Source organism: Myotis daubentonii, chromosome 10 (genome assembly GCF_963259705.1).
Source record: "Myotis daubentonii chromosome 10, mMyoDau2.1, whole genome shotgun sequence".
NCBI lineage: Eukaryota > Metazoa > Chordata > Mammalia > Chiroptera > Vespertilionidae > Myotis > Myotis daubentonii.
The window spans coordinates 53,835,316-53,854,694 of record NC_081849.1 but is presented as its reverse complement, the minus strand read 5'-3'; the positions used below and the strand labels follow the sequence as shown (position 1 = coordinate 53,854,694).

The following is a 19,379-nucleotide window of genomic DNA, read 5'->3' as shown; positions in this document are numbered from 1 at the left end:
CAGCATGAAGGCTATTGTTCTTCACAACCACTCATTGTGGTATGATCATTTGAAAACTAGTTTTATAAGATATCATTAGAAATTTAAAAAATTAACATGGGACTGGGCTCCATAGTGGAAAAAAAATTGTAGGTAACTTTAATTTAACAAAGATTCTCCTTTGTATTTCTCAGAATGCACTGTGACTCTCCAAGGTGGTAGAGGATATAGAATGCAACATTGCCCAAACTGATTTGGAAGTGTAAACTTTATTTTCATCCAGCCTGGTATGAGAAAAGTGTTCAACTAAACATGCTTTTGGAAGTACTGACTGTGTTAGCTATCTATTGTTGTGTAACAAATTACCACAAATTTAGCTTCAAACAACACACATTTATTATCTCACAGTTTCTGTGGGTCAGGAGTCTGGGTACCCTTTGCTTTGTTTTCTGCAAGGCTGCATTCAAGGTGCCCGAGGATGGGTCTCATCTGACGGTTTGACTGGGAAATAGTTCATTTCAATCAGGTTGTTGGCAGAATTCATTTCCTTGTAGTTGTAGGACTGGGGACCCCATTTTCTTGCTGGCTGTTCTTTGCCACTTGGGTCTCCTTCCATCAAAACCAACAAGTGAGCAGAGAGTCTTCCCAAGATGTATGTTACCATTTTATGTAACGGAATTATGTAAATGTAGTCATGTTCTTTCCATCATCCTTATCGAAATCAGTTGATCAGAAGCAAGTCATAGGTCTCACCTACACTCACAGGGAAAGAATTACACAAAGGCATGGAAATCAAGAGTTAGGAATCATACAGGTAAAACTGCAAACTCTTCATACAAATGACTTCCTCCACCACCCACACGAACATTCTAGCATATCTTCTATAAACTCAGGGCTGTGTCCCCAGAATGATAATCCCAACCCCTTGAAACGGCTGCCTGAGAAAGCTCTTTTAGCTAAAACCTGAATAGAAACCCTCGTCTCCCTTTTCATTGAGCATTTACATTAGGAAACTTGCGATTGCAAATCCTTTCTCTGACCCTTTGAGCTGTATCATCTACAACCTAGGAATGTCTTCCTCAAAGACCTGGGAGCCATTCCTTTAAATTTGATCATCATGAAAGACAGGGTCTCTCTCTCCCATCCTCTGTGGGAGGACAGGAGCCAAGCTTCAATAAGCGCCAGTTAGCAGACACAGGTGGCCTAGTCACACTGACCAGGTCCCCTCACAGCATCCGTTAGTACTTTTGCGTTAGCACACCCAGCATTGAAAAGGCACCCTGTTTTTGGCTTCAGAGAGTTAAACTCGGTTTATACTGGCGTGTCTCTCCCCTACTGTAGCCTGAATAAAATCTGTCTTGCCACCTTTGACAAATGCCCAGCTCTGTTTTCTTTGACAGGAGCAACCTTAAGAGTTTATCTCCCTCAATTACCTAGAGGTTTTGGTATCATTTTGCTTTCCATTCTAACACATCTACCTCAGCAATGCTGAGCTTCAATGAGCATTTGTGGATTATGTGTTTGTAGAGTAGCTTGGGTATTTCTCCTTTTATATATAATAGACATGTTCCTAATGGGTAGTAATTGTTTTAACATGAATGAATAAAAATTAAAGCACAAGGGGACTTTGATATTGATAAGAACCACAGGTTGTGGGTCTGGCTCTGTAACATAGACTAGCCTGGATGGCTAGTAGGTGGAAATGAATTCTCTTGATGGTAATGCGTGGTTACCTTTAGGCACTTTGGGAAGGAATAAAAATAGTCTCAGCCTTGCTGGAAGACAGAAACCCAGCTGGAGTGGGGAGTAATGGTGCAGTACCCAAGTGGAGCCCAATGGGAGTTCACTCTTTTCCCCTGAGGAGGAAGGAGAATCCTGAGCAGGCAAATATTCCATTCATCCAGCTCAAGCCCGAGTTAGAAGAACCGACAAAACACAAAGGGGGGCTGGAATTGGGGCTCTGTAGGAACTATGTTTGCCAAGCGAAGGCACACATGGTTCTGGGATATTTGTTGGAGCCCTTCTGTTAAAGAATATTTCTGAAGCTGTGTTAGATCTAGAAGTGGTGGCCACAAATGTGTTCCCTCTGGTCTCCCCCACTCAGGACCATCGTCAACCAAAGAGCAGGGTCCTGCTTCTTGTGGTTTCCAGTGAGAAGTGGGTCTCTGTCTACCAGATGTTTCTCCTCTGACTCTGTGGAGCCAGTTCCCCTGTGTCCCTCCAAGCCTGAACCTCCAGCCCAGTTCCTCAAGGAGTACATGTGATTTGTGGATCATGATGCACTAAACCAGGAGGAAAAGACATTAACCAGGTGTTGAATGACTACAGAACAAGAGGGTTTTGTAGGTGGTGGTGTGTTGTTTTGTTTTTCAAGGGAAGCTCAAAGCTCCTTTTATGTTTTATAATATAAACTTTGGGCATCAAGAGCTGAGACATGTTGTCTGTTCAGTGAACTGCAGAAAATGCAAACCTTTACAAGCCAGATTAATATATCTTCCCTGTGTGAGCCTAGAATATTTAAAGACCAACCTGTGTCTAACTTTTTTGTTCTCAAAGTTTTGGAAATAATATTCCACTAGATTTTCTCTTTTAAAAAAATAATTAGTTCTGGTTTTGCAAGAGCATATTAAATCAACAATTATTTCCCTAGTTTTGTATTATCATTACTAATCAAAACTATATCACTTTTGTTACTGTAATACCATTATACAGTATTCTTGAAAATATGATTCCTAGAAATAATATGCACTCCCTACCCTCAGCTGATTGGATACAAAGCCACAATAGCTCTAAAATTAAATTATATGTAGATTTTTGCCTTTTCTTTTATATTTCACTAGAGGCCCAGTACACAAAAATTTGTGCACTCAGGGGGGTCCCTCAGCCCGGCCTGTGCCCTCTCACAATCTGGGACTCCTCAGGGGATGTCCACCTGCTGGCTTAGGCCCACTCCCCGGGGGATCGGGCCTAAGCTGGCAGTCAGACATCCCTCTGGCAGCCCAGGAGCCCTCAGGGATGTCCACTTGCCAGCGGGGAGCAGGCCTAAGCTGCAGTCAGACATCCTTAGTGCTGCTGAGGAGGTGGGAGAGGCTCCCGCCACCACTGCTGTGCTGGCAACCATAAGCCTGGCTTGTGGCTGAGCAGAGCTCCTGCTGTGGGAGCGCACTGACCACCAGGGGCCAGCTCCTGCATTGAGCGTCTGCCCCCTGGTGGTCAGTGTGTGTCATAGTGACCAGTCATTCCCAGTCTTTCTGCTGTTAGGGTCAATTTGCATATTACCCTTTTATTATATAGGATAGAGGCCTGGTGCATGGTTGGGGGCCTACTGGTTTGCCCTGAAGAGTGTCCAAGATCAGGGTGGGGATCCCGCTGGCGTGCCTGGCCAGCTTGGGTGAGGGGCTGAGGGCCATTTTCAGGCTGGCCAAGCCCCCCATCAACCCAAACCCCAGCCTCTCCTTTTTTCTGGGATTTAATTATCTTTTATAATTGAAACTTTGTAGCCTTGAGCGGAGCCCAGTGCCAGCCAGGGCAGGCAGGAAGCTTGGCTTCCTCCATCGCCGGGGGCAACCCAAGCCTCCTGCTTGCTCCAGCTCCGTGGCCGTTGCCATCTTTGTGACAGAGTGATGGAGTGATGGTTAATTTGCATATTGGTCTTTTATTAGATAGGCTTGTCCCTCCTGATATTTAGACCTGCTTTTCAATAAACTATTTTCATGTGGAATACTTCCTTTATATTTTTATTTCATTATAGATTCTTTACGTTAGCATTGTTCTCATCACGTTAAAAAGCTTTAGGTCTTGCTGTGAGTGTTGGTCATCAAGTCGTAGGTTCTGGCCTAGTCCCTTGCATATTAATTACGTTTCTCATGCAGGGCCTATGTAGACAAGTCATATTCTTCATGCTTCCAGTTTTTATCACTATGTGTGGCTTCCCTGAGCCACTTGGCTAAAATTACTAGCTTTTATTTTTCTAGTCTTACTAGATTGTAATGACTTTAAGCTTATTTGGGAATAAAATGTTTTAATGACATTTTAAAGGGTGAGCTAGAGAAGATATTTCCATGAATTTGAAACTATTTGAGAAAAAGAAGTTACTTGATTTCTATCATGTACCAGAACACTGTCATGTTCATACTTATTTCAACTTCATGTGGCAGGTGAGTCTCAGTGACCCTGGCCCGGGAGACATGTCTTCTGCTAATGGCCCTGACTGTCTCTGCTCAGTAGCCTACCACTCTCACAGCTGATTGGATGTGGGGAAACATGTGACTCAGGAACTGGGCCAGGTTACCTCATGTGAGGCTTTAGAATTCTTTAGAAGTTCCTAGAGTTAGATCAGGGGCCTGTTATGCTTACTTTAAAACCTATGCTGATGAATAATCAGAAAGAGAGGAGAGAGGGAGAGAGGGAGAGATAGATAGATATTGGGAGAGGAAGCCATCCTAGTTAAGAAAAATAGGTGGAAGACTACAGAAAAGAGTGCTGACAATTAGCTACCCACATCTTAAAGACTTTCTAGTTCCCCATTGCGGCTTTCTGGCACTTGGATTCTGTGAGCCATCCCTGTGCTCACACACAAAACTGTGCCTTTTACATAAGTAGGCTTGAGTGGATTTTTAGTCTTTACAAACTAACTGACTAAGAAATTTTACAACATTCCTCTGAAAAATCATATTTAAAAATTAGGGCTGACTTTTCTTTTAAAAATAGTGGACTGAGCCCTGTTTTTCTCTGCTGCCTCTCTAAGAACCAGTCACAGTGCAGTAAAGAAATGAAAGGATTTGTAATCACAGGGACAAGAAGAAAAATGAAGTCAAATTTTGGAACAAGGGGAAGAGAGCATGATGAGTGTGGTTCCTGTCTTAGCTAAGCAGGGAAGGTGAGGCCCAGGTGCCTGAAAGGGGGGATGAGAATCAGGCTAGTACATGTCTCAGACCCCATAAAAACTCAGACTGGAACCACAGGCGTGATGGGAGGCTGGAATGAGCCTGAAAAGGAACATGCATGGGAACAGACACCTGGGTGCACTTCTCCAACCTGTCCAGTCAGGCCACAGAACGGAAGCTCATTCCCTGCCCAAAGTAGGCCAGAGTCTCCGACGGAGGGACAGCAGCTTCCCCCGAGGCCAGAGGGGAGGCTCCCACTGACCATGAGGTTGTGTGAGTTTCCCTGTGGGCTCATGGGACTCTCTAGCCCCACCGGAGCCCTGGCTCCCTCATCCTTGGAACACGGCCTGTCCTGAGACACACAGACCCGGGGTGGAGGCTGCAGCGTTCTGCCTGGAGGAAACGCACAGCCGCACGGAAAAGAATAGGTGTGGGCATTGGGAGGAGTCTCCTATGGAAGCCTCCTGGGCTGAGGCCTAGAAGCTGCCCTGTGTACGTAGCGCCTGCCTTTAAGTACAAGTGAGCAGTCAACAATCCCAGACATCTGAGGAAAGCCTTCAACATGAGAGGGGAAGGATACTTAGGGGAATGGGGGGTGGGATGGGGGAGAATGACAGTGCAAAATAGCCGTAAGCTTCATTTAGAAGAAGAGGGGAGTTTGGAGACATCAGCTTTGGGAGAGAAGGGCCTCAGACAGGTAAAGGGAGGCGGCTGAAATAGGACTAACAGGAGGATGCTACCAGTTCCAGAAAGCAGGTTCTAGACCAGGGGTGGGCAAACTCTTTGACTCGAGGGCCACAATGGGTTCTTAAACTAGACCGGAGGGCCGGAACAAAAGCATGGATGGAGTGTTTGTGTGAACTAATATAAATTCAAAGTAAACATCATTACATAAAAGGGTACGGTCTTTTTTTTTTTTTTCCAGTTTTATTCATTTCAAACGGGCCATAGTTTGCCCACGGCTGTTCTAGAAGGATATTTACTGGTAGAAAAATGTGATTATTGTAATGGAGGAACAACGGACTGCCTTGGTCATAGAGAAAGGCGATGAGGACATTAAAAACAACTTTGCAAATGGCCTCATAGAAAAAAAAAACAGGCTAAAGATTTGAACAGGTACTTTAGCAAAGATTATATCTGGATGGCAAATAGGCACATAAAAAAAGTGTTCACCATCATTAGTCATTAGGGGATTGCAAATTAAAACCACAATGAGATGCCCATTTGACTGGTTAAAGACAAATCAAAACAAAACAAAAAAACACCAAGTGCTAGTGAAAATGCAAAGCTATGAAGCAACTGTAGCCATCACATTGCTTGTGGGAATGTAAAATGTTGCAATCACTTCCGCAAACATTTTAGTAGCATCTTACGAAGTTAAATATACACTAACCATTTGACCCAGAAACCCCATTCCATGGCATTTACCCAAGAGAAAGGGAAGTTATTTCCTCACAAAGATCTGTACATAGCCGGTGTTCATCATCACCGAAACCTAGAGACCACTGCAATGTCTCCCAGCGGGGAATGCGTAACACACGGTGGCACATCCACAGAGTGAACAGCACTCAGCAATGAAGAGGACTGAAGTCCTGGTGCATGACACACCATGGATGAACAGTTTTAAGTGAAAGAAGCCCCACTCAAAAACCTATGTATTGTTTCATTCCATTTATATGATGTTCTGAAAAGGTAGACTATAGGGACAGAAAACAGATTAGTAGTTGCCAGAGGTTGGGGGTTGGCTGTAAGAGGGAGCAAGGGAGTTTGGAAGTGTGGAGGAACTGTTTATCTTACTTGGGGTAGTGATTACGTGATGGTATGGTTTGTCAGAAACACACAGAACTGTACATTAAAAGTGTGAATTTTACTATATGTGAATCATAACTTTTAAAAATAAGGGAAAAGTCAATGAGGTTTCTGGCTTCAGTGACAGCTGGAGAGTGCCATTGCTAAGGCTCATAAGAAGGCTTAGCTGGGCAGCAGACAAGCCCAACAAGAAACAGGGTAAAATTCTGCTTTGGCAGACAGAACCCGAGACAGCAGAAATACAGAGACTGCATATGGGTCAAGGTGGCGGGCTTTTTATTGCCGACTGGCATTCTGTTGTCTGAAAATACCAGAATTTATCAGTTTACCAGTTGAGGGGCATTTGAGTTTCCAGGTTCAGGCAATTATGAATAAAGTCTCTATAGTGTCCCACTCTTATGTGCAGTTTTGCTTTCCACAGTTTCAGTCACCCACGGTCAACCATGGTTTGGAAATATTAGGTGGAAAACTCCAGAAATGAACCATTCATAAGTTTTAAATTGTGCACCGCTCTGAGTAGCATGATGACATCTCACACAGTCCTACCCCTTCCCACCGGGAAGCGAATCATCCTTTGCCCAGCATCTCCACGCTGCATACACAGCCCACCCATTGGCCACTTAGCAGCCATCTGCGTCATCAGACTGACTGACTGTCATGACAGTGCTTGTGTTCACGTGACCCTTATTTTACTTAATAGTGGCCCCAGAGCACAAGAGCAGTGATGCTGGCAATTTGGATATGCCAGAGAGAAGCTGTAAAGTGCTTCCCTTAAGTGAAAAAGGGAAAAGTTTTGACTTAATACGGCGCTTTACCATATCCATTATCACAAGAAGGGTGAATACAGTACAATAAGATATTTTGAAAATAAAGAGACTCCATTCACATAACTTTTATTATGGTATATTGTTATAATTATTATATTCTAGTATTAGGTATTGTTTTTAATCTCTTACTGTGCCTAAATAAACTTTGTTATAGGAATGTATGCCTAGGAGAGAGTGGTATATACACATACCACTAACCATGGTTTCAGGCATCCACTGGGGGTCTTAGAATGCATCTCTCGTGCATAAGGGGGGCCTGCCATGTATATATGCTCCTGTAGCTACTGAAAGATCTGGGCAGATAAGCCAGGGATATATGTTTCTAAGATGCAACTCTGATCATGTTATTCCCCTGATTAAAATTCTTCACTGGTTCCTTATTGCCTACAGCAGGGATTCCGCACATGACCACACATTAGAATCACCTAGAGCACTTCTCAAGTTGCCAGATGCTCGGCCCACCTGCAGAAATTCTGATTTAATTGATCCTTGGATGGGGTTCAAGTGTCAGTTTTTTAAAAAGCTCCTTGTGTGATTTTATTATCTTTTTAGGCTTAAGTCTTTTTTAAAGCATTATTGAAATGTAATGCACATACCATATAACTTAGCCATTTAGAATGTACAATCCAATGGTAAAAGTTATATTAAATTATATATTTTAAATTATGGTAAAATGTACATAACATGAAATTTGCCATTTTAAATTGTGTAATTCAATGGCAAAAATTACATTCACAATATGGAATAGTCATCACCACTATTTTCCCTTCCTATTTGACTTTAATAAATAACTAGTTCTATAAACTAAGTCCAAGTGCCTTAGCAAACCCCAAAACCTTTCTGTCTTCCCAGAGGCAGCTCCTATCACTGCCTGCCTGGCGTTCTCTTGGATCCAGGCATGCTGAATCATCTTTAACCTTCAAAAACTCTTTACTTATGTATATTCACCTCTCCGAAACACTATCCCACTACTTATGGTAAAATCCCATGTCTTCAGAGCCAGGCTCCAGTATTACCTTCATGGAGTGCTTTTCACACCCCTGGGTTTCCCCTCTGTGATCGATAGCACCCTTTTTCAACTTCTGTTCAAGCACTTAATCATGACTATTTTCTGTGTCTGTTTTTGTCTCTTTCACCACATATCCCCCCTCCCCTGCTCTCTCTCTCTCAGGGTGAAAAAGAGAATGTGAAACCTCATGGGAAAGAAATGCTGGCTTTGAGGGAAGGCAGAGGAGAACGAGAATTTAGAGGAGTCTGAGGAAGGTAGCAGGTGTGAAGGAGAGGTCTTGAGCAGAAGTTGTTCTCGGGGAAGACAGACCTGGGCTGGGATGAGAGGAGAAGGAACTCACAAACTGGGCACTGAAGACAAACAGCCCACTAAAACCTTAGCATACCAGCAAGACGGTTCCTGACTTCTAGAATTAGACATAATCCAATGTAAATGTCAAACCCCAAATCAATACTTGCCAAAAATATACAGTCTATAAAAAAATCAGAATCATGATCCTGAACAGATGTTCCATTTGTTAATTTGATTTTTACTAACAAGATGTATTTTTGAAGGCGCTACTGGATACACCATTTTTGTCCCCTTGTGGGTAAAATCAGAAAGATGTCTTGGTTCAGCAGTGCTCAAGAGGTTGAAATGTGTTCTCCTTTGTGATTGGCAGCTCTGATTAGTTCTGTTTTTCTGCCTAAGATGCAAAATGCAAACATGCATTGAGATTCTGTGTCATTTCTGCTTCTTTCATCATCACCATTAAAAAAAATTCAAAGCAAGTATCTTTGGAATCTCACTGAAAATGTGGCCTGAGATGCACGAGGCAGAATATACTATGGTCCAATCTTCCATACCATCCATATTAACCTAGTGAAAACCATATCAAAAATCAAAACAAAACGTGCACCTGTCATAGAAAAACATGTATGCATTAAACATATCCAATCAGAAATGAATTGTTGAAAGGAGAAAAATAGATGTTAAAAAGCATTGCAGTCTGGGAGCTAAGGGGAAAAATATATAGATAAAGCAAGCATAGCAAACTCTTAATAATCTTGCTGCATCTGTTATGAGTACATGGCATTCTCCCCACTCTCGTGCGTCTGATGTTGTTGATGATAAATAGTAAAGAGATCATAAACTTACAGATAAATACCTTCAAACATTTGCACAAAGCTAAGGACACAGCTTAATGTATTTGGTTCCATAATTGCAGAATTTCATTTATGTAAAAAATAAGGTCCAAAATAATGACATTTTGCAAATAGGTTTGAGTCTCCCGAGCTCTTGCACATGTTATTTCATCCTGGAGCACAATGACAGACTCCTGCGATGGTCCTTACCTCTTTCTAATACTATTTAATGAGCTGCCTTCCGCAATGCCCTGAAATCTGAATATCCTGAGAGAGTTCCTCCATCTTTAAAAGCAGCAATAATCTGGCATCACCTTTAGAATTAGACTGAATATTAAACATGATAACGGTTGAAACTGACATGAATCAGGGAGAGCCACATTTCCTGCTCCTTATGTATCCCTAAGGAAGGATATCACGTCCATACATGATTCAGTTAACTATCGTTTTCTGGAAACCGTATCTATTGATTGTTTGTGGCTTGAAACATGCATAGGAAAACAGTGACGTTTTCACTCCACTGACAGTATCAATAAAGGTCGAGTATATCTTATTTTCTAGAGTGAGATATTTAGCATGCTGTAGGTGTAAGTGAAAGACATAAACTAAGAGACAAAAGTGAGCCTTTCAGACGTTAATGTGATGATGTCTGTGTTATTATGAGCCTAATGATATCAAGTGTTCACAAGAACACATAGGTGTCATGCTGGGAAACCAATGATCTAGCTCTCATCTTGACTGCAGGCAAAGAATATCTCATTAAAGCTATAAATTTCAAGAGTCTGTTTCCAAATTTAAAACTCTTAAGGCAAATGGCTCTCATGGTTCAATAATTTTAAAGGGTTGTTCTTACTTGGCTTTGTAACAAGGAAATTAATAGTTTTTCTGAAACAAATCAGAATTATGCCATAGTTGCATGTGTTTTCATGCTGCTGTCTTTAGCTCTTAACTTCCTCTGTAGATAACAAAACGGTGGACTCCACATTGAATTCACTATTGGGAGACACTTATTACCTACTATGATTGCTCAGGACAGAGTAGGGTGGAAATGAAATGTGCTCATTCATGGCTATGTAAAAATGGTTTTCTTGAGTTAATATGAAAGGGAGTAAGTTTCTAATCAACCTTCACTAATCAGAGTGAATCCTTTTAGCCACGATCAGGCAATGTAAGTTGCCCATATGGTGTTAGCACCAAACCAATAGAAATGTGTGCAGGCCTCAGGGACCCAAGGCATTGAGACCCACTGTCATAGCAGTTAATTGAACTTGTTTCTTCTTTCTCAATGAACTTCAGAATAAACATTACATAGCCTTGTGAGAGATGCAGTTTTAGAAAACATTCTCCTTTTGGGGGGAGGGGGTATACATTCAATTTAAAAAGCAACCACTTGCTGCATTTGGGAAAATCGAGAAAAATTATAGTGGATATAGGACAATCAGATATATCAGATGCCTGCCACTGTTAAAGCTTAGGGGAAAGGTATTAGTGATTGTTGTGCAGGAAGAACATATACAAGATGAGCAATAAGAATATAATTATTGCTTTCCAAAAAAAACTAAGCAAGCAAAATGACTTAGTCTTACATAATTTTATCTGGATGATCAAAAAATTACAAATGAAAAACTGTTATACCCCAGGAAGGGCATGTCCTATTTGGTGTGTGTGGGAATGAAACTCAAAGCAGTTCATAAACCTTTAAACTTGTAGTAACTGGGCACACATCTTGCTTTTCTCCTCCCTCAAGCTTTTTAGCCCAAAGGGAAATGGATAGAAATAGTCCAGAAGATATAGTTATGATATAAAAAAAAATTTAATTGGCTTTAAATGTATTTTCAACTGCAAAGGCCATTAAAAAATCATTAAAACAGAACATGCAATCATTAAGAAGCTTTAACTACATTCAATGTTTTCAATAGACATCACACTATTTTTTGAATGTTGAATTTTTTTGTATTTTAATTTCTTTGAAAACTTTCATTAGCATCTTTTGCAGTGATTATTTCTAGTGTTTACACCGTTGTTACAAATGCTATTGCATAACACATCCAATTTCCCTGAAAGAAAAATCAAAGATTAAATACTAATTTTGTGAACCACACTACTAAGTGTGACAAGTGTATTCTGAAAAGAATAACCACAATGAAGTAATATGACTTTTATTTAAAAAGCAAAGAAGATGCCTCTAGTTTTTGGCTACCATTTCTTTTGTATAAAAATCTATAGTGGAGTTAGTGGGTCATATATTAAGGGTATGTTTAATTTCATATGAAACTTTCAAACTCTTTCCCAAAGTGGTGTACCATTTTATACTTGAGTAGTAATCAGGTAGACAGGATGACAAAGTCATTTAGCTGTCAGTCGGCTTTTTGCCATGGCCACACACTGCTTTTTCAATAAGCTCATTAACAAAATGGCCATTCTTCAGGGAGAAAGGTTATGAATGGACTTAATAACATCAATGTTTACTTCCGAAGACTGATTTGGTTAACTCTGCTGAATGCCTAACTTGCTAGCAGCAGCAGCCTATCCTCAACCTCTTATGTGACATCTCTATTAGTTTTCTATTGCTGCATGGACATTACCACAAAATTAGCAGCTGATAACAATACATACTAATTATTTCCCAATTTTCATGGATTTATAGTCTGGACATGGCTTAGCTAATGAATTATCATCACACTTTGTATTGTAGCCTAGGAATAATTATGTCCAGTAGAAATGGAAACCACATATGTAATTTCAAATTTTCTATGAACCATAATAAAAAGTGAAGATAGTTTAAATGTATTATACTAATGTATTTTATTTAACTAAATCTATTCAAATATTATTTCAGCATGTAATCAGAATAAAATAATTAATGAGCTGTTTTACCATTTTTCATGCTACGTCACCAAAGTCTGACATGTACTTTATTTTATTTACATCTCAATCAAGACTAGTCATATTTTAAGTGCCTCATAGCCACCTTTGGCTAGTGGCTGCTATATTGGACAACACAGTTTAGACATTTTAGTGGATATACAGCGGTAACTCATTGTGGTTTTAATGTGCATTTTCCTTATAACTAAATGAGGTTGAGCATGTTTACATGTACTTACTGGCCATTTGTATATCTTCTTTTGTATGCCTGTCCATATGTCCAGCAATAGGTGAGTAGATATACAAATTCTGGTATATTTATACAATGAGAAAGTACTCAGCGATAAAGAGGAATAAACTACTGATTCATGCTGTAACATGGATGAAACTCAAAATATGCTGAATGAAGACAGCCAGACTCAAAACAACATATACAAAATTATTCAATTTGTATGAAATTTTAGAGCAGACAAAATAAGAAAGAAAGCAGATCAGTGGCTTTCGTAGGAATGTGTTAGTGATTACAAAATTTTACAAGAAAACTTTTAGAAGTGATGGAAATACTTTATATTTAGATTTGACTGATGACTACATAGATATATACTAAATTTATTGAACTGCACATTTAAAATGGGTGTTTCTTTGTATGGAAATCATACTCCAATAATAATGATTTAACGATAAAAGCTGTACATGGTAGTAGCACTTGTTATGTACTCTGCAGGCCAATTGCATAATAAAACTGTGAGGCCCCTTATTAAAAAATTAAGCATTTTTAAGAATTTCAAGGCAGTGACAGCAGAGGAAGTTTGTCTGTTATGGAATCCCCAGTGATAGACCGTGCATGGCATAGAGTAGGTCCTAAAAAGTTCTGTTGAATGAATTTAAGAATTTGGGCATCTTAATGCCCAGTACATTCCATTAGAGAACAACATAACACCTCTTGCGATTTCTGTTGTTTGTTCCATAGACATGAGGAAAGAGAATTCTGAATACTTTTTTGAAAATGCTGTTCTTCAGAATGATAGAGAAAAATGCTGATTAGAAGTTGTGTTGCTGCCCTAGCTGGTTTGGCTCAGTGGATAGAGCGTCGGCCTGCAGACTGAAGGGTCCTGGATGTGCAGGAGGCAGTGATAGATGATTCTCTCTCATCATTGATGTTTCTATCTCTCTCTCCCTCTCACTTCCTCTCTGAAATCAATAAAAGCATATATTTTTTTAAAAGTTGTGTTGCTTTTAAATTCTTGGAAAATGTGAAGAAATATAACTCAGTAACTAACATGAAGACAGTACACTTTGGTTGAGTGGGTGGAAATTATACAGGAATCATGAAGTAGAAGGGAATTTTGTCCTTTAGATATTTTATATCATTATAGGTTGGCTTCTGTTGGCAGTACTACACCTAGTATGGGTCATGGAGATATAGAAATAAAACAGGTCCAGTGTTTTATCTTCTTTAGAAATCAACCTTTAGATTATATTCTAATTATAAACTTTTCTAAGGACCCTAAATATATATAATCCCTATTGCCATAGCCTTTCATTGGGACTTCACTCTAGTACTCCTTAACATGATTCAGATTTGTTATAAAAGAGGCATTTGGACTGTGAAAAAAGAAATATCTGTTATTTAAGCCACCAGCCTGGGGTATTTTGTTATGGCAACCTGAGCTAAAATAATAACTAATATTCTATAGTTATTATATGCATTATAATAATATATTAATTAACATTAATATAATCAATGATTATGCATATTAATAATATAAATTATATGCATGATTTAATTCAAATTAAGTGACTAGCTTAATCATTCACATAATGTGGGCAACTTTAGCATTATAGCAAGATTTATATGTACTTATGGCATGAATGTATGGATCCTAAAACTTTGAGAAACTCACATGGTGCATTTTTCCTAAAGGAAATTTACAGTGGTTCTACTGTCCTACTCACTATCCTAAATCAAGGGGTATATATTTAGAAAAGAAAATTAGAAAGGGAACTTGGTTTTTGAATGGTTAAAGGTATCACTTAAATGTAAATAACATGCCTGCTAGATGGCTGAGTGTCACTGTGCCTCTCATACCTAAAACTTATTTTAGAAATTAAAGAATTAAGAGCTGAGATGACAGCATACTAATAATTAAATGAGCACTCTACTGAAAAATATGGCCATAAAGTTATTGAAAAATCAGAAAAGCAATAAGATTCCTTCATACCTGTTGTTCCATCATAACTCAATGTAAAAAGGTAAAGCAGGGCATTCATGTTCTGGAGCAGGTGGAATAGTAGTTATAATTGTTTCACTTATTTCACTCAAGCTAGTCTTCAAAATGAATTAAGTGTACTAAGAAGGTGGGGGGGAAGAAAGAACTAAAGCAGGGGTAGCAGGTAATGAATGAGATGCTAAGAAGAAGGGGAGAATAGTGAATTGAGGAGGTATGGAATTAAGAATTTCACAGTGAGAAAATGTGATATTCTGGGGTGAGACTGCTTGGGTCTGCCAATTAAATTACAAGCTACGTAACCTTGGTTAACTTATTTCCCATATCTAAGCCTCAGATTAATCATTGATAAAATGGGAAGGTTAATAGTAACTATAGTATATGTTCATTGGGATGATTAGTGGCATAATGCATACTAAGTAGCATTTAGCATAGTGCCTGCAAATAGTAACTATAATACATGTAAACTATGATATGAATCATATATTGCTTCTTTTCAAAAGTGACACTAAATGGAAAAAATAGGGGAAAGTCAAATTATTTTGTATTTACTAATTGTGAAAGCCCTCTGCAGACTTTGACCCAACTTTTCCCAGACTTTTCCTAGTCTGTCTTTGCTCCTAAATTCTTTGAGGGGATCTAGTCTGTGGGGTACAGCTGTTTTCCTGATATCCACATGTGGCGCATTATTTGGGACTTAAGCAATGAATTTTCTATCTTGCCTAGTTGCAGTTTTCCCACTTCATCCCACTGTATCATAGCTGCCAGCATGTCCGACTGTCACACCTTCATTGAGCTTGTCAGACACATGTGATAAAACTATGGCCACAGGGCAAGTCCATGGATTCTATTCTCACAGGGAGGAAGTTGTATTTCTGACATTCTCTTATAAGCCTTCCAAAGTTCTATCTCTTATTTTAAGAAAGTCTGCCTTAAATAATCAAACAAAGACATCTATCAAAAACATTTGGCTCTGCAAATAGCAAGTAGATTCTTTGCTCCTACTGTAGTTGGCAAATGATAGCTTGGGAATTAGAACCAGAAAGAAAAATGGCTGGTTGCTGAGAAAGATGGGAATCAAAGAAATTTTACAGAATCCCTAAGCCAAACAGTTGGGAACTGTTCTTGAAATGTCCAGAAAAAGTGTACATAGTAGGTCCTTAGTAAATATTTTATGAATCAAAAGTTATGGCCCTACTTCTGCCACAGAAAATGTTAAATCATTTCTTTTTCGCTTTTACCTGCAATCCTAGGATATTAGGTAATATATAAATTAATATATGTTGAAATCAGAAAATGGTCTTTCATCTTGTAGCATTGGTTGATTTTAAGTGTTTTCACATGCACTTGTTCACTTTTGAACTATGCTGGTTTCTCTTTATAAATTAACTGGAATTCTGTTAAGGTCCTTGAAGAAGACAACAGAGACTAGTAAGGGGATAAAAGACTGTTTTCTTTCAGGTCATTCAGATGTGCTAACACTTAGGTTACAGATTAGAGAAAAATTCTGTCTCTATTCTCAAATCTCAGTTAAGAATTTTTAAAAATATATATTTTAAAGGCCTAACTTTTATATAAAAGTTTAAATTGCTCTAAAAACATACAAATTTCAAATGCAAGCTCCTATTTCATTTTCAACAACTTTATTCAGAACATTTTGCAGATTAAGATTTTACAATTAACATTTTACAATTAGAAATTTTATCTACTACTACATAAGTTGCAAACTTTCCAAAACACTACAGAAAATCCTTTATTTCTTTGGATTTTTCTGTTCCATGCTGAGCTCCTGAGATATATTTTTTCTTTCAGCTTCATTTTCATCTTCCTGTGAAATAAATTTTAGAAAACATTAAAATAAAAACTTTAGGGCATTTTTATCGGCTATACTTAATACATTTTAACTCTATTTCTCTGAAGAATTGACTATTATGATTCCAGTAATCCTAGGGAAAAGGCTGTAACAAAATGCAAAAATTATGTAACATTTAAATATTTATATTGGGTGCTGTTTTATACTACACGTTGACTAACAATTCCTGTATTTTTAAAAGTAACTTGTTTTATCAACTACTTAAAAATGTCTTTTGAAATCATACCTGCCACTAAAAAGTGTCCTTTTAAAGGGGGTGAATCGGGTAGTTTTACTTCACCGTTTGATGAAAAACAATAAATTTAACTTCAGAGACACTATGTGCTCCAAGCATGGCATTTTTGTGTCATCTAGCATACTTTCTTGACAGCTCTGCCAATTTTCCAATTACTTGCACCACCATATGTTATCTGAAGATCAGTCAGCTCTAAAATAGGAAACATGGGCATGACAGACTAGAGAAAGCTTACAGTCGCCTACAGCTTTGATTCTAGGTGGTGGCCTCATAACTCAGAGCGGGTGCCTGTGGAACATGGCGAATAAATGAAGTGACATCATGTCTGGTTCCATAGGAACAAAGTGCTTCTGGTGTTCATTATTAAACGGCGACCTCCAAAGTATAAATAATGAGAGTCTGGAAAAATACTTCATCTCACAATTTGAAACCCATCTCATCATACCTGTTCCTTCAACAATACCCACGCACAAAGCAGTCTTGCTTTTCTAACACTTTTTTATTTATCAGGTAAGATCTTTCATTTTAACGGAAGTAAAAGCATTGCCTAACTCTTGACTGAGTTCATTAAAGCAGTAGAAATTTCTTAAGTATCTCTAGATAACAGTAATAATATTGGTATCACCAAATGCATCACCCTGTATCTTGTAAAACAAAATTCAATTCAGTTAAATCATTGTTGAGCTTTGCTTAGTAAACTGATCATATAAGCAAATGCAGATCATGGTATACATATTTGTTTTCCATGAAATACTACACTTTACCCGTAAACATTAAGTTGAAGAAAGCTTCCTTTATATATTTTATCTCTAAATTCAACAGCGTTAGTGATTCAGATTTTGTCGACACCAGGAAAGTAGAGAAACTATCAATATTATCAACCAAACTAAATATTATAGCTATGTAAGGGATGGTGTTTCAAATATCATCTTGGCTATGTAATTTTAATATATTTCTCTAAGCATAAAAGGCCACTGTAAATATTATGTTCCTTGCCTCATGAAAACCTATGAATGAACCAGTGGTTTCTACTTTTAGACAAAAATTTCTAGAGGTTACATTTTAATTACATCATAATAAAAAGTAAATACTACTCTACACTTTCCACTGACTTCTTCAGGCAAGACACTGACAGAAAGTATTAAATCAGCAGATAAAAGTGGCAAGAAATTTTTGTTAATTAGCATTGAGTTTGCCTATATATTCCTCAAGGCAGGGCTTTATCTTTTTTATCATATACTCCTACCATCAAACAGGGCACATTTAATATATAATTAGAGTCGAATAAATGTTTTCTGAGCTATGTGAAACAATGGAGTAAAAACTGAATAAGAGAAAGTTCTGCCTAAACTAATATGTAATTTTGAAAAGCGTAATATTCTTTCTTACCCAGTAGTCACACTGCTAGCTTAGAACAGTACTAAAAGCCTTAATAAGCAAAAATACTTGAAGCAAAATCAGCCAAGATAGCTATTACCTAGTTCATATCCTTTAGTATGTACAAGAATGGAGCCGTTATCATGTGGAGTCTACTAACTTCCCCCACCAATATGACTCACTGGTTTAAGAAGCTTGGTTATCCAGTTTTCCTAGCAACCTTCAATGATGCTCTAAGTCAAAATAGGAATGTGAAGGCTTAATAATGTCCCTGAGAGCTAGGAAGTATCTATATGCTTTACTTTCATATTTAACTAACGTTCTTAATATAATGCCAGCCTTTTTATTGTTAAATTTCTCTGAGTAAGAAAATATGGTTTGTAAATGCACGCCTCTTCTAGCATTGCCTTCTGTTCAGGACAGGTGCAAAATCTGTTGCACACTCTCCTTCATGCTGAAGACATGTCTTAAAATATCTTGCCTTTCTATGCTTTTAAAACAGTTGACTAAGTAACAAGATCCAATCTCTTTCTTCCTTTGCACAAGGGTAACTGTGACCTGGGTGGGAAAAGAATTATGGAGGGGTGGAAAAGGCATTTAACCCTTACTGCTAGAGTGTAATTCATCATAACTGCTATAGATTAGCATCATAAAAATGATCCAAATAACAGTAATAGATGAATTAAGAGACAGTAAAGCTTCAGAAAGGATTTTAGAGGTTGCTTTGGCTTCTTCTTTTTTTTTTTAAAAGTGTTAATTTGTGTTTCCAACATTGCAGATCACTTTTTGTAAGAAAATTGTAATTCAGGATTAATAAAAACATTAAAATAGCTCAGGCAGCAAATCAAGTACCACTGACAAATGACTGAATAATGAATGAGAGTGCAAAAAAGGAAGCCATTTTACCAAAGAATTTCTTCACTACTGGATATGAAAGGCAGGCGAACATTTCTCTAATAGATGGCAGGGTTATGTCACTCTTTGCTGAGGAAAGACATCTGTGTGTTTCCCAGGGAAAGACCCTTGCCACATGGATCATTTTCTTGGTGACAGCCCTGACAGGTTTGACATGTGTTTCATGAAGTGTTCTGAAAGCAGTCAGCAAGAAAATGTACCCTTTGCGGCTGCTGGAAAGGAGACAGATTTACCTCGTAATGTTTAAGCTTG

General features: G+C 38.4%; 1 protein-coding gene across 3 annotated transcripts in view; it reads right to left on the bottom strand.

The window, feature by feature from the left end:
- Positions 1-229: 229 nt before the first annotated feature.
- The window catches only part of PHF14 (PHD finger protein 14), a 168,582-nt gene continuing 149,432 nt past the window's right edge, over positions 230-19,379 (bottom strand). For 2 of the 3 annotated variants that reach the window (XM_059712435.1, XM_059712428.1), the window contains one exon: positions 16,354-16,555. In XM_059712435.1, coding sequence (XP_059568418.1) covers positions 16,481-16,555 — 75 coding nt within the window. In that variant the 3' untranslated portion in view covers positions 16,354-16,480. Of the gene's footprint in view, positions 733-16,353; positions 16,556-19,379 lie in introns of those variants that run through there. The other variant, XM_059712429.1, reaches the window with a different exon arrangement.